This window comes from Oncorhynchus nerka, linkage group LG9a (assembly GCF_034236695.1).
Source record: "Oncorhynchus nerka isolate Pitt River linkage group LG9a, Oner_Uvic_2.0, whole genome shotgun sequence".
Lineage (NCBI taxonomy): Eukaryota > Metazoa > Chordata > Actinopteri > Salmoniformes > Salmonidae > Oncorhynchus > Oncorhynchus nerka.
The window spans coordinates 42,885,191-42,902,023 of NC_088404.1; the positions used below are offsets into that span (position 1 = coordinate 42,885,191).

Consider the following 16,833-nt stretch of genomic DNA (forward strand, 5'->3'; position numbering starts at 1 on the left):
CTGTGTAGGGAGAACTCTGAACCTCCTCTTTGACTTTGGTATCAAACACTTTACTTCCACTGTGTTCCTACATAGCAGAATGGGCTGATTATCAGCCATTAGCTTAATCAGAGGGACTCTCCCGCCCCTGCCCCACTCACCTTCTCCCCTTCCCCAAATCCCTTCCCATCAACCCACCCCGATAACACCTCGGCCTTGTGCACAAAGGGCATGTTTACCATTGCATTCTCGCTCAGATAAACAGCGATAGCGCTCGATCGATACCCAGCCATAAACGTCCGCCAGCGTGACGCCCTCAGAGAGGTGCTGTTATTAATGTAACAGTTGAAGTTTAGATCTGTATCGTCAAAAAAAAAAATCAACCATTGCCCGCCCCCTCCTCCCTAAAAATCCACCCACCCCGTCCAACTCTCCATCCCACCCCATACACACACACACACACTCAGCCTGTCCCAGCACATCAGCCCCGACACTACTAACCCTCCCTCCCTGCCTAAACAGTCCCATTATTTTCAGCTATAAATCACATTGAATGGCATATTGATTTTATCATGCAGCGCTCAGCTGGGGGAGTGGAGCTGGAACCACAGTTATTGCGTTTAATATTATCAATATTATCTCCCATATCATCTGAGCCGAGGAGGCAGGTATCAGGAGTCGATGACAGAGACTTTTCTGCCGCCCCCTCCTCCCCCCTCTCTACCTCCTCCCCTCCTTCTATGCCTCCCACCCCCCACCCCCCGACCGAGAAAGCCTCTATCAATCTGATAAGCAGAACTTCCCCTGTCACACCTGCAGGGCAAAGTCACCCAACAACCTGAACTTCTAAACCCAGACTCCTCTTTCTCATCCCCAACTCACTGTGTGTCCTCCCCCTACTGCATTGTTGACCTCTGCTCTTAACTCATGTTAACTCACTGGTGAACTCCACTGGTTCCCACAGAAACAAAAACAGGGATGCTACTTGAGCGCAAAGGCCCTGTGAAGAGAAATAGTTATTTGGACCAGCAGTGTTGGTCTCTCTCACTCGCTAGTTTTGACTAGCATATTTTTTATTATCCTAATAAGGTCTCAGACAAGGGTCCTTGTTTCAGTAAGAGTTCCTGTATTCACCTGTAGACCATAGATCTCATCAAACACTGAGAATGAAGGAACATTGAAAGGAAGCAGTCACACCACGACAGAGACAGATGAATTGAGCAGATGAGTAGCGTATGTGTGTGTGCATGTGCAAAGGTGCATTCTTTGTTCATTGCAAATTAATATATTTGTTTTCTGTCTAGAAGATGAACACAGAGTGGGTCCTGTTACTGGTAGAATGTGTTTTTCTCTCTAAGTTATCAAGAGCTTATCGCCTGTGTCTCTCCCTCTCCCAGATGGTGGATAAGGGGCCTTGCCTTTATTAGCCAGCGCTGGCCCGATAAAGACCTGGTATTGATCCCAGGTTGAAAGAGCAGGTCCGTCAAACACGGCTGATTTACAGAGAGCTGATAATGGCAGGACCGGGCAACCGAGGAACCAGAGAGAGAGCTAAATCAACAAGGTGACGTGTCGCTTTTCTCCATTCAGTTTGGGGGGGGGGGGAGACAAAGACACAAGGAAAAACACAAAAATACAAGCTTTATTTGTCTCTGAAATGTAATCGACGTTCTATTCTTCTCCATCACGAGCGAGCGAGCACACACACACACACACACACACACACACACACACACACACACACACACACACACACACACACACACTTAATTCTCTCATCCTCACCTGCAGCACACAAGCTGAAACCAACACACAACCCTGGGTAATCTTTAATCTAGTCTCAATTAACACCTGACAGAATTTCCATGGGTTTTTCAAACCAAGCCAACCAGCAGACGCTTATCACTTAACACTCCATCCCAAAATTTCACAAGAGCAGGACTTTGTCTTTTTAAAAAAGAAATACAGAACTCTGTAATAACTCAAAATAATATGATTCGAAGATAACCCTATTTGGTAAAAGACAAAGTCAATATTATGGCAAGAACAGCTCAAATAAGCAAAGAGAAACAACAGTCCATCATTACCTTAAGACATGAAGCTCAGTCAATTCGGAACATTTCAAAAGTTTCTTCAAGTGCAGTTGCAAAAACCATGATGGAACTGGCTCTCATTAGGACCACCAAAGGAAAGGAAGACCCAGCGATACCTCGGCTGTAGGGGATAAGTTTATTAAAGTTACTAGCCTCAGAAATTGCAGCCCAAATTAATGCTTCACAGAGTTCAAGTAACAGACACATCTCAACATCAACTGTTCAGAGGAGACTGTGTGAATCTGGCCTTCATGGTCGCATTTCTGCAAAGAAACCACTACTTAAGGACACCAATAAGAAGAAGAGACTTGCTTGGGCCAAGAAACACGAGCAATAGAAATTAGACCGGTGGAAATCTGTACTTTGGTCTGATGAGTCCAAATTTGAGATTTTTAGTTCTAACCGTCTTTGTGAGATGCAGAGGAGGTGAACGGATGATCTCTGCATGTGTGGTTCCCACTGTGAAGCATGGAGGAGGTGGTTTGATGGTGCTTTGCTGGTGACACTGTCTGTGATTTATTTAGAATTCAAGGCACACTTAACCAGCATGGCTACCACAACATTCTGCGCGATATGCCATCCCATCTGGTTTGCGCTTAGTGTGACTATCATTTGTTTTTCAACAGGACAATGACACAACACACCACCAGGCTGTGTAAGGGCTATTTGACCAAGAAAGAGAGTGATGGAGTGCTGCATCAGATGACCTGGCCTCCACACTCACCAAACCTCAACCCAATTGAGATGGTTTTGGATGGGTTGGACCGCAAAGTGAAGGAAAAGCAGCCAACAAGTGCTAGGCATATGTGGGAACTCCTTCAAGACTGTTGGAAAAGCATTCAAGGTGAAGCTGCTTGAGAGAATGCCAAGAGTGTGCAAAGCTGTCATCATAGCAAAGGGTGGATACTTTGAAGAATCTAAAATATATGTTGATTTGTTTAACACTTTTTTGGTTATTACATGATTCCGTATGTGTTATTTCATAGCTTGTCTTCACTATTATTCTACAATGCAGAAAATAGTAAAAGAAAGAAAAACCCTTGAATGAGTAGGTGTCCAAACTTTTGGCTGTACTGTATGCACATGTGAAATTATCTTTTCAACATTCATTGATGGTGTGCCCCTATTCTGCATAGTTTTGGTTAACAATTAACAAGTAGTGGGATATTGGGATATGATGAGTTTATGGGAATTAGTGGTTACATAGCACTGGCAGTTGATTTGAGAGAGTATAGTACTTATTATCCATGAACCACATACAGTGCCTTGCGAAAGTATTCGGCCCCCTTGAACTTTGCGACCTTTTCCCACATTTCAGGCTTCAAACATAAAGATATAAAACTGTATTTTTTTGTGAAGAATCCACAACAAGTGGGACACAATCATGAAGTGGAACGACATTTATTGGATATTTCAAACTTTTTTAACAAATCAAAAACTGAAAAATTGGGCGTGCAAAATTAATCAGCCCCCTTAAGTTAATACTTTGTAGCGCCACCTTTTGCTGCGATTACAGCTGTAAGTCGCTTGGGGTATGTCTCTATCAGTTTTGCACATCGAGAGACTGAAATTTTTTCCCATTCCTCCTTGCAAAACAGCTCGAGCTCAGTGAGGTTGGAAGGAGAGCATTTGTGAACAGCAGTTTTCAGTTCTTTCGACAGATTCTCGATTGGATTCAGGTCTGGACTTTGACTTGGCCATTCTAACACCTGGATATGTTTATTTTTGAACCATTCCATTGTAGATTTTGCTTTATGTTTTGGATCATTGTCTTGTTGGAAGACAAATCTCCGTCCCAGTCTCAGGTCTTTTGCAGACTCTATCAGGTTTTCTTCCAGAATGGTCCTGTATTTGGCTCCATCCATCTTCCCATCAATTTTAACCATCTTCCCTGTCCCTGCTGAAGAAAAGCAGGCCCAAACCATGATGCTGCCACTACCATGTTTGACAGTGGGGATGGTGTGTTGCTTTTACGCCAAACATAACGTTTTGCATTGTTGCCAAAAAGTTCCATTTTGGTTTCATCTGACCAGAGCACCTTCTTCCACATATTTGGTGTGTCTCCCAGGTGGCTTGTGGCAAACTTTAAACAACACTTTTTATGGATATCTTTAAGAAATGGCTTTCTTCTTGCCACTCTTCCATAAAGGCCAGATTTGTGCAATATACGACTGATTGTTGTCCTATGGACAGAGTGTCCCACCTCAGCTGTAGATCTCTGCAGTTCATCCAGAGTGATCATGGGCCTCTTGGCTGCATCTCTGATCACTCTTCTCCTTGTATGAGCTGAAAGTTTAGAGGGACGGCCAGGTCTTGATAGATTTGCAGTGGTCTGATACTCCTTCCATTTCAATATTATCGCTTGCACAGTGCTCCTTGGGATGTTTAAAGCTTGGGAAATCTGTTGTATCCAAATCCGGCTTTAAACTTCTTCACAACAGTATCTCGGACCTGCCTGGTGTGTTCCTTGTTCTTCATGATGCTCTCTGCGCTTTTAACGGACCTCTGAGACTATCACAGTGCAGGTGCATTTATACGGAGACTTGATTACACACAGGTGGATTGTATTTATCATCATTAGTCATTTAGGTCAACATTGGATCATTCAGAGATCCTCACTGAACTTCTGGAGAGAGTTTGCTGCACTGAAAGTAAAGGGGCTGAATAATTTTGCACGCCCAATTTTTCAGTTTTTGATTTGTTAAAAAAGTTTGAAATATCCAATAAATGTCGTTCCACTTCATGATTGTGTCCCACTTGTTGTTGATTCTTCACAAAAAAATACAGTTTTATATCTTTATGTTTGAAGCCTGAAATGTGGCAAAAGGTCGTAAAGTTCAAGGGGGCCGAATACTTTCGCAAGGCACTGTAATGTATATTTTAACTTACAATTAATAAAGAAAACATAATGAGTAGGGGGAATCAATCAAATCATCAATGCAAATATTGAATAATAGAGTCAACATAACAGCCGCAGTCATACCTATTGTAGTGAAGACAGCCGAATAGATAAATAATTACTAGAAAACATATGACTGAGACAAAAGACTGAGGACTGAGACGAAGCTATCAATAGATCTCCAAGACCCTGGTGCCATCACAGAAGACAACTGTTGTATGAATCAACTGAAATGATGAACTCACCACAGATAGTTCCACAGAATGAAACAGGGCACTTGCCAAGAATTGTTCATAACCTGGGGCAGAATTAAAAGCAATGGTTCAGTGAGAAAAACCAGGGAACTACCACTGGCAGCAGTATTTGTGTGGCATATGAGCCATTTGGCAATAGTGGCAGAGAGTCAGGTCACTCACAGCATCTCAGCAAGCTACAGCACCAGCCATGAGCTAAGACATTGTGAGAAGCAGTGGATCTGCTCAGATGCCACCAGGTACTCACTGAGTTGTGTTGCATGGTTATAAGAGGATAGCTGTATGTTTCTCAGTGCTGCCCCAGGCTGAGAGAGCTCACCTTCATTGTACAGGGGGGTGAACAGAGGTGGGAGAGCTCACCTTCATTGTACAGGGGGGTATATGGTGGTGGACTGGAGCTGTCACATTCTGCTGAGTCTGAGGCTCCGCCCTCATCGCCCGATAGGCTGACATCCTCAGGTGTGTTGTCCTCGCCACCCTCCTGGTCGCCAATAGAACCTTACAGAGGAAAAAAAGAGGGAACATTTAATTGAATTGAAAATCTTTACTCATTTATATGAAGGCATTAACCTCTAACCCACAGCACAATAACATCAGGTGAAGGAATCCATACCCCAATTCATGACTATATACTTAGCCATTTAAATACAGTGAAACTAGAATATTATGCTGTCACTCTTCAGTAGAGATTACTGAACAGAAAGCTCTGAAGTGATTACATTTTTCATTTCTAGTCCCTTGTAAAATTGATCTCATGGAATTAGGAGTGCCCCAAAAAATTAAGGATATCAAATTCTGCACAACAGATTCCGTAATGTGTGAAAAAAATAAGTGCCATTCCCTGAATGCAACATTTTTAATACATTTTATATTTGGTAGACTAAAGCGGTTTTACTAATGTCATAATAAGATAATTAACTCACACCTGATATTGTATTTCTATAATCCCTGCTGACTACCTGCTGATTTTGTTGCTGAGCTATTTTAGACCGGTGAGGATAGCCTAAATTAAAGCATAACAATATCATGCTTTAATAATAATAATAATGTTTTAAAATAATACAAATGAATTGATATGCATTCTCCTAATAATTATAATCCAGACTAAGTAAAACCAAGGATCAGAACACAAAACCTTTCCTTGTTTTCGTCAGACCCAATCCCCATCATCACGGTCGCATTCTATTGGTGCAGGTCGGGAACAGCTCTCTCCTCACATGCTTTCACTCTACTGTCACACACAGAAAAGGTTCTACATGAGACCACTCTAATTATGAAAGCCCACCAGTATTTCAAATCGGATTGGATGCCACAATTCTCTGTAGACATAACGTTACAGCCTATTCCCAGGAGAGCACATAGATTATTAATTCATCTCCGGCCCTATTCCATAAAGACGATTAGGAACCGTCAAATCGGTGTAAATGGTTATTCTACTGATTACCATGGGAGAAAATAAACAACAAATGCAAACAAAGGCATTGCAATTAAGTCTTGGGGCACAACACAATTTTAAACAAGTACATTTGTGTCAAATTAATACTGGATATTAAAATGGGATTTTACCCCATAGTTTGTAAATGAATTCCCATGAGGTTGTGATGAGCGAAGTGGGATTGTTCCAAGCTAAAGCCGTGACTGGGGGGCGTATATATTTACACTCCTAGAACAAAAAGGCCTATAATCTATACAAAGCACACAACAATACCCGTGAATAAAGAGTCTTGTAGAAAAAGAGAAAGGCAATTTTTCTAATTCTGTTAATTTCACTTCCAAGCAATTAAAACGAGGCAGAGATAATGCTTGGAAACAATCGCTGCCTGACAAAGTGTTTCGGTCTTTGTAAATGAAACATCTTTAGGCTAATTTTGACTTCCACGCCTGCATGGTTCACTGTTTCAGATAAAATTAACAGTTAGATTTGGACCTTAATACTAAATAAAAAAAGATGAAAGAAAAAAGATCGATCCCGAACACAATATTTTAGAATTATGTGGCTTGAGCTTTGGTAGATCAAATTTACAGTATATCTGTGAGGACATTTTCATACAATTAATTTTCCTTTAATCATAATTGTACAAAGGGACTTCTCTGTATAAAATTCCAATTATATTTCTTGTTAAAAATGTAAGTTTGAATGATCATTTCTTTCCTCATTACTGTTCTGGTTTAATGAATCAATCGCCGCACCACTGCTTTCAGACATCAAATTGTGGGGAATAAGTTGAAACTTTTGCCTCATTTATCCACAAAAAAATATATAATATTTTTCCCTCTTCAGGATAGTTGGAAGAAAGGATAGTACGGGTTACTTGATAAGCATTGTACCATCCTACATCATCTGAACTTTTCAAAAGTTATAACCACAAATTGTTTAAAACTCACTGAATAAATTGACGGTTAAACAATTCAGAATTAGACTTAATAAAAAAATAATGAATTTGTTAACCAATCATATTAGGTATATTAAGTAACTGAAAACAACACAGAAATATGCCACACAATGGAGATGTCGCCGAGTATAATTTGAGGAGCAAATGTCTGGACTGTCAATCAAGTATTGAAACATGTAGTATATAACCTGAACTGATACCATTAGCCAAATTCTGAAATAAGTCTCAAGTCATTCATGTGCGTGCACTCACACAGACACACACACACACACACACTAACCTGCATGCATTTGTGACACAGAATTTTCATCATAAAGACAGTGAAAAAGAAAGAGAGCGGGTTGGGGGGGAACTCAGAGCAGCCTCCAACTCCATCTGCCACTCTAATACAGCACAGATCAAAGTGTAAAGCTGATGAAGGCAGAGGAGATACTGCTTTATTAACTCGCCGTCCACATCAAACCTGTGTGCTCAGCAGCGGTGATTAAACACAGAGACAACACATCAAACCTGTGTGCTCAGCAGCGGTGATTAAACACAGAGACAACACATCAAACCTGTGTGCTCAGCAGCGGTGATTAAACACAGAGACAACACATCAAACCTGCATGCTCAACAAGACTGATTAAACAGTCGCCGCGCCTCGCCAGCTCTTACACTAATACTCATCTTACAAAACAGCAGAACAAGAAGAGAAGCGCTACTTGTATCAGACAATCAGACACTTGTGAGAAAGAAGAAAATCTTAAAGGAGGATATTTAGAGAGAGTGAGAGAGGCCCCTTCGTATGTACTCTTGAAGAGGGAACTGGGTTACCTGACATAGAGTCATATGCTGAAGAGGAGCCTCTTATTGTTCAGACTTAAAGGAATGACGAAGGATTGAGTAAATATTATTTTAACTTCAGTTCTATCAGGTCTTTCAAGCTTGAACCCCCAAGAGGGTTTAAAGCCCACTTCAATTATCAGAATTAAGCTTTTGTTATACTTTGCAAAAAATGTAGTCCATGCGATCGGAATGATTTCTCTAATTTGATATCTAGGTGAAATAAAACATATATTTCCTTTGATCCGAGGAAAGTAATGATGAATGACTTCATTGATTACGCTGTAAATTAAACAAATCTAGCAAAATGTATAGATTTGAATTTTAATAGATTTTGTTTTGTTTGTCTCTTTCCATTATTTGTAACTTTTTTTTAAACTTATTTTGTACATGATGTTGCTGCTACCGTCTCTTATGACCGAAAATAACTTCTGGACATCAGAACAGCGATTACTCACCACGAACTGGCAGAAAACTACACTGCTCAAAAAAAATAAAAGGAACACTAAAATAACACATCCTAGATCTGAATGAATGAAATATTCTTATGAAATACTTTTTTCTTTACATAGTTGAATGTGCTGACAACAAAATCACACAAAAATTATTAATGGAAATCAAATTTATCAACCCATGAAGGTCTGGATTTGGAGTCACACTCAAAATTAAAGTGGAAAACCACACTACAGGCGGATCCAACTTTGATGTAATGTCCTTAAAACAAGTCAAAATGAGGCTCAGCAGTGTGTGTGGCCTCCGTATGACCTCCCTACAATGCCTGAGCATGCTCCTGATGAGGTGGCGGATGGTCTCCTGAGGGATCTCTTCCCAGACCTGGACTAAAGCATCCGCCAACTCCTGGACAGTCTGTGGTGCAACGTGGCGTTGGTGGATGGAGCGAGACATGATGTCCCAGATGTGCTCAATTGGATTCAGGTCTGGGGAACGGGCGGGCCAGTCCATAGCATCAATGCTCTCTCTCCTCTTGTAGGAACTGCTGACACACTCCAGCCACATGAGGTCTAGCATTGTCTTGCATTAGGAGGAACCCAGGGCCAACCGCACCAGCATATGGTCTCACAAGGGGTCTGAGGATCTCATCTTGGTACCTAATGGCAGTCAGGCTACCTCTGGCGAGCACATGGAGGGCTGTGTGGCCCCCCAAAGAAATGCCACCCCACACCATGACTGGCCCACTGCCAAACCGGTCATGCTGGAGGATGTTGCAGGCAGCAGAACGTTCTCCATGGCGTCTCCAGACTCTGTCATGTCTGTCACGTGCTCAGTGTGAACCTGCTTTCATCTGTGAAGAGCACAGGGCGCCAGTGGCGAATTTGCCAATCTTGGTGTTCTCTGGCAAATGCCAAACGTCCTGCATGGTGTTGGGCTGTAAGCCCAACCCCCACCTGTGGACGTCGGGCCCTCATACCACCCTCATGGAGTCTGTTTCTGACCGTTTGAGCAGACACATGCACATTTGTGGCCTGCTGGAGGTCATTTTGCAGGGCTCTGGCAGTGCTCCTCCTGCTCTTCCTTGAACAAAGGCGGAGGTAGCGGTCCTGCTGCTGGGTTGCTGCCCTCCTACGGCCTCCTCCACGTCTCCTGATGTACTGGCCTGTCTCCTGGCAGCGCCTCCATGCTCTGGACACTACGCTGACAGACACAGAAAACCTTCTTGCCACAGCTCGCATTGATGTGCCATCCTGGATGAGCTGCACTACCTGAGCCACTTGTGTGGGTTGTAGACTCCGTCTCATGCTACCACTAGAGTGAAAGCACCGCCAGCATTCAAAAGTGACCAAAACATCAGCCAGGAAGCATAGGAACTGAGAAGTGGTCTGTGGTCACCACCTGCACAATCACTCCTTTATTGGGGGCTCTTGCTAATTGCCTATAATTTCCACCTGTTGTCTATTCCATTTGCACAACAGCATGTGAAATTTATTGTCAATCAGTGTTGCTTCCTAAGTGGACAGTTTGATTTCACAGAAGTGTGATTGACTTGGAGTTACATTGTGTTGTTTAAGTGTTCCATTTATTTTTTTGAGCAGTGTATTTTTCTTTTAACGAGTCTGACGAGTCCGACGTGAATGACATACTGCTTTCCCGGGAACAGGCCAAAATCCCCGTCATTTGCGTGAAGAGAAGGCAGAGAAAAAGGGTCCGGAGGGCGGGCTGCCTTCTGAGAATTCGTAGGCGATCGACTGCCTTCCGTTCTGCTTGCAAACGTACAATCTTTGGAAAATAAAATCGATGACCTACGCGGGAGACTAAACTACAAACGGGACATTAAAAACTGTAAAATCTTATGCTTCACGGAGTCGTGGCTGAACAACGACAGCTGGCTGGTTATACACTGTATCGGTGGGATAGAACAGCGGCATCTGGTAAGACAAGGGGTGGCGAACTATGTATTTTTGTAAATAACAGCTGGTGCACAATATCTAAGGAAGTCTCAAGGTTTTGCTTGCCTGAGGTAGAGTATCTCATGATAAGCTGTAGACCACACTGCATACCTAGAGAGTTTATCTGTATTTTTCATAGCAGTCTACATACCACCACAGACAAATGCTTGCACTCAATGAGCTGTATTCCGCCATAAGCAAACAGGAAAACGCTCAGCCAGAGGCAGCGCTCCTAGTGGCCGGGGACTTTATTACAGGGAAATTTAAATCTGTCTAACTAAATTTCCATCAGCATATTAAACACCTCCCTCTGCAACCAGAGAGAAAAAAAAACTGTGGACCACATTTACTCCAAACACAGAGACGCATACAAAACTCTCCCTCGCCCTCCATTTGGCAAATCTGACCATAATTCTATCCTCCTGACTCTTGCTTACAAGCAAAAATTAAAGCAGGAAGCAGGTGCCTCCTGCTTTAAGTGAGTCGGTCAATAAAAAAAGTGGTCAGATGAAGCAGATGCTAAGCTACAGGACTGTTTTGCTAGCACAGACTGGAATATGTTCCAGGATTCTTCCAATGGCATTGAGGAGTACACCACAGTCATTGGTTCATCAATAAGTGCATCGATGACATCGTCCCCACAGCGACCGAACGTACATTCCCAAACCAGAAGCCATGGTCTACAGACAACATCCTCACTGAGCTAAATGCTAGAGCTGCTGCTTTCAGGGAGCAGGACTCTAACCTCGAACAGGCACAGCATCAATACAGGACTAAGATCAAATCGCACTACACTGGCTCTGACGCTAGTCGGATGTGGCAAGGTTTGCAAACCATTACAAACTAAAGGGAAGCACAGCCACAAGCTGCTCACTGACACAAGCCTACCAGATGAGCTAAACTACTTCTATGCTCGCTTCGAGGCAAATAACACTGAAACATGCATGAGAGCACCAGCTGTTCTGGAAGACTGTGTGATCATGCTTTCTGCAGCCCATGTGAGTAAGACCTTTAAACAGGTCAAAATTCACAAGGCCGCAGGGCCAGACGGATTACCAGGATGTGTACTGCGGGAAGGCGCTGACCAACTGGCAAGTGTCTTCACCAACATTTTCAACCTCTCCCTGTCCGAGTCTGTAATACCAACATGTTTTAAACAGACCACCACAGTGCCTGTGCCCAAGAACACTAAAGTAACCTGCCTAAATGACTACCGACCCGTAGCACTCATGTCTGTAACCATGAAGTACTTTCAAAGGCTGGTCAAGGCTCACATCAACACCATTATCCCAGAAACCCAAGATCAACCCCAATTTGCATACCGCCCTGACAGATCCACAGATGATGCAATCTCTATTGCAGTCCACACTGCCCTTTCCCCCCTGGACAAAAGGAACACCTTTGTGAGAATGCTATTCATTGACTACAGCTCAGCGTTCAACACCATAATTCCCTCAAAGCTCATCACTAAGCTAAGGACCCTGGGACTAAGCACCTCCCTCTGCAACTGGAACCTGGACTTCCTGATGGGCCGCCCCCAGGTGGTAAGAGTAGGTAACAACACATCCGCCACGCTGATCCTCAACACAGGGGCCCCTCAGGGATGCATGCTCAGTCCCCTCCTGTACTCCCTGTTCACTCATGACTGCACGGTCAGGCACGACTACAACACAATCATTAAGTTTGCCGATGACACAACAGTGGTAGGCCTGATTACTAACAATGACGAGACAGCCTAGAGGGAGGAGGTCAGAGACCTGGCCATGTGGTACCAGGACAACAACCTCTCCCTCAACGTGATCAATACAAAGGAAAAAGAGGACCAAGCATGCCCCCATTCTCATCGACAGGGCTGTAGTGGAGCAAGTTGAGAGTTTCAAGTTCCTTGCTGTCCACATCACCAACAAACTAACATGGTCCAAGCACACCAAGACAGTCATGAAGAGGGCATGACAAAACCTATTCCCCCTCAGGAGACTGAAAAGATTTGGCATGGGTCCTCAGATCCTCAAAACGTTCTACAGCTGCACCATGGTATGGCAACTGCTTCCTGGTATGGCAACTGCTCGGCCTCTGACCGCAAGGCACTACAGAGGGTAGTGCGTACGGCCCAGTACATCACTGGGGCCAAGCTTCATGCCATCCTTTTATACCAGGCGGTGTCAGAGGAAGGCCCTAAAAATGTATCAAAGACTCCAGCCATCCTAGTCATAGATTGTTCTCTCTGCTACTGCACGGCAAGCAGTACCGGAGCACCAAGTCTAGGTCCAGGAGGCTTCTAAACAGCTTCTACCCCCAAGCCATAAGACTCCTGAACATGTAATGGCTACCCAGACTATTTGCATTGCCCCGCCCCGCTCCACCCTTCTTTTACACTGCTACTCTTCTCTGTTGTTATCATCTATGCAAAAAAAATTAGGGTCACTTAGAAATGTCCTTGTTTTTGAAAGAAAAGCACATTTTTTGGCTACTAAAATAACATCAAATTGATCAGAAAAACAGTGTAGACATTGTTAATGTTGTAACTGACTATTGTAGCTGGAAACATCTGACTTTTAATGGAATATCTACATAGGCGTATAGAGGCCCATCATCAGCAACCATCACTCCTGTGTTCCAATGGCACTTTGTGTTAGCTAATCCAAGTTTATCATTTTAAAAGGGTAATTGATCATTAGAAAACCCTTTTGCAATGATGTTAGCACAGCTGAAAACTGTTTTTCTGATTAAAGAAGCAATAAAACTGGCCTTCTTTTGACTAGTTGAGTATCTGAAGCATCAGCATTTGTGGGTTCGACTACAGGCTCAAAATGTCCAGAAACAAAGAACTTCCTTCTGAAACTCATCAGTCTATTCTTGTTCTCAGAAATTAAGGCTATTCCATGCGAGAAATATCAAGCAACTGAAGATCTGGTACAACGCTCTGTACTACTCCCTTCACAGAACAGCGCAAACTGGCCCTAACCAGAAGACAAAGAGGAGTGGGAGGCCCCGGTGCAGAACTGAGCAAGAGGACAAGTACATTAGAGTGTCTAGTTTGACAAACAGACGCCTCACAAGTCCTCAACTGGCAGATTCATTAAATAGTACCCGCAAAACACCAGTCTCAACGTCAACAGTGAACAGGCGACTCCGGGGTGCAGAGTTCCTCTGTCCAGTGACTGTATTCTTTTGCCCATCTTAAACTTTTATTTTTATTGGCCAGTCTGAGATATGGCTTTTTCTTTGCCCCTCTGCCTAGAAGGCCTGCAACACAAAGACGCCTCTTCACTGTTGCCGTTGAGACTGGTGTTTTGCGATAATGGGCCTCTGTACGCCTATGTAGATTTTTTTTTTTAATTAAACAGCCGTTTCTAGCTACAATAGTCATTTACAACATTAACAATGTTTACACTGTATTTCTGATAAATTTGATGTTATTTTAATGGACAAAAAAAATGTAATTTTCTTTCAAAAAACAAGGAAATGCCTAAGTGACCCCGAACTTTTGAAAGGAAGTGTACATGTACATATTACCTCAATTACCGACTAACCAGTGCCCCCACACATTGACTCTATACCGGTAACCCCCTGTATAGTCTCGCTATTGTTATTTTACTGCAGCTCTTTAATTACTTGTTACTTTTGATTTCTTATTTTTTAAATTGCATTGTTGGTTAAGAGCTTGTAAGTAAGTATTTCACTGTAAGGCTGTTGTATTCGGCGCATGTGACTAAAAACATTTGATTTGATATGAAATCCTGGTGACATTGATCGCTCTGAAGACCTCCAAATCTCCTGCGATGATGGTTGAGTACTCAGCAGACAGATGAAGGACCAGAGTGCAGTAGGGTGATGGGCGCCACAGGTGACCACAATCCCTGACATCGCAGATAAGCCCGAGGGCCTCTGGGCTACACTGCTCTGCGCTCTTACTGCCCTGACAGCAGACGAGTGGCAGGGACTCACTCTGGACCGACTGCAGACAGACAGGTGTAGAGTCAGGGAGATGGCGGCTCTGAAACAGGCTGGGGCCCATCACACCACTCTACCTGGGTTTAGAATTACCATACCACTCCCTAGCTGCCTCACCAGCCCTCAGTGAAGACCCAGGCCCACATAGAGGCTATAGAGAGGGCAGTCACACACTCTATAATGCCTGTATATGGGGATGAAAGGGAAATTAGTATGGTTGGTACACTACATACTTTTCTTCCCATAAAACACAGGTTGTATGTAGAATGTTGGGGTTGTGGAAGAGAAAATAAGTCTTCCATATTTTAGTGGCTGCATCTCATGTCATTCCATCACTTTATATATAAGTAGCATTCCTGTGAGCAGAACTGTCTGTCAAACCGCAGCCAGACTAAACACAGTCAGAAAAGATGTGAGAGCTATAGCCTGTAACTGAATAGAAAAATATATCTGCATAAAATGTCTGTCAACGCCATCAGTGAAATCATACGAATGACTGATTATAATACTTATGATAATGAGTGTGATTATAATATGATGATAATGTGTGGCAATGATATTCATGTGCACAGGGCATTGGAGCACTTCAAACAGGGCCCGCCTGATCCCAAATGTGGACCACGTGACAGCAGGACGTCAAACATCAAACAGTTAAATCCCCGGACAGAGCACTGAGGTACAGAAGCTTTGACAACCCCCCCCCCCCTTCCTTTACATCTCCCCAAATTAAATCTCTCTTTTCCCTTTACTACATCCCTCACTCCATCCTGCAGTATATAATCACCCCCCCATTTCTCCCCTTTCCACCCTGCCATCTCTCTTTTATATTCTTGCTCTCCTGCTTTCTTCCTCTCTACCCCCCCACCACCCCTCCCTCGCGCTCAGAAAAAAACACTGTGACTGGGAGCGTCACTCTGTGCGGATAGCTGGGAGCCGTTCTCGGTTATCGGCTCCTGCAGACTCTCTCTGCTGGTCTGATCTGTCTCCTCTTCATTAAGCAAATACGCCGACGTGGAAATGAAAACATAATAGCTATTTGATTTCCAGCGAGATATTTTGCATATTGGTTCGGAGCTGATAGTGGAATTTCATCAAGTCGTTCTATTTTTTTTTCTTCATTGCTTTAAAAACTGAATTACTGAGCTGGGCGGCTTCAGCATGATTTCTTTACATTGCTGGGAAGAGAGAGGAAAAAAAGCATAGTTCCCCAGGAAGACTACTTAAACGATTAAATATCCCCCATTTCCCCTTTTTCTCCTTTTGATAACACGAAATACATTTAAAGAATTCACAGTGCTTTAGGTTCACTATACAAATCAGAGATAGGAAGGAGAAAATTAACTCCTTAATGAGCAGGAGCTCTTCTCCCTGATAATGGTCCAGGGGAGACGACGGGGTGAATGAACCCACAGAAAGAGAACGGGACTAGGGAAGGAAAACAGGAAGGAGTTAGTAACATGGAGGGAAACCAGCTTCCTTCTGCCTGGATATCACTCTGTGGGCCCTGAGAGGGCAGGTGTGATGGTAGATAGCACCAAGGTTACCCACTGCCCAGCATCGCCAGTGATGGATTGTCCAGTACAGGGGTATACTTCATGCCCCAATGAGAGAAAAACTACCCCTGCAAGGGGAGATCAACAAACCTCTTCACACCAATCTATCAGATAGCACCACCTCTCAAGAGGACATTTCTGCTGGGCTAAAATAAATCTTCCTCTTGTTTTCCATGTTGGAACATGGTGTTTTTAGCCCTGATAGGGTCCAAGCGTCTTTGAGCCTCATACACACTAACAGCATTACATTCACAATGGCATTCTTACTTTTTCATCTAGCTCCACTAGCTACAGTACCTACGAACACAGAATTTTCAGATGAGTCCAGATTCTGTGACACTTCATGGGCAGCAGGGTGGGAAAGCAGGTTGTTTAAGACACTCGTTATACCAACCACACCTTATACCTTGAGATACAGTATATTCCCCACATCAATGGCATCAAAACAGCATTGTGTGCACCAAGGTACATGGTGAAT

The 16,833-nt window shown here is 43.3% G+C and overlaps 1 protein-coding gene across 1 annotated transcript in view; it reads right to left on the bottom strand.

Annotated features, from left to right (window-relative positions):
* Positions 1–16,833, bottom strand: part of LOC115134337 (zinc finger protein ZFPM1-like) — a 92,490-nt gene that overhangs the window by 43,459 nt on the left and 32,198 nt on the right. Inside the window, exon 2 of the mRNA XM_029668177.2 lies at positions 5,586–5,723. Within this exon, the coding sequence (XP_029524037.2) occupies positions 5,586–5,723 (138 nt within the window). The remainder of the gene's footprint in view (positions 1–5,585; positions 5,724–16,833) is intronic.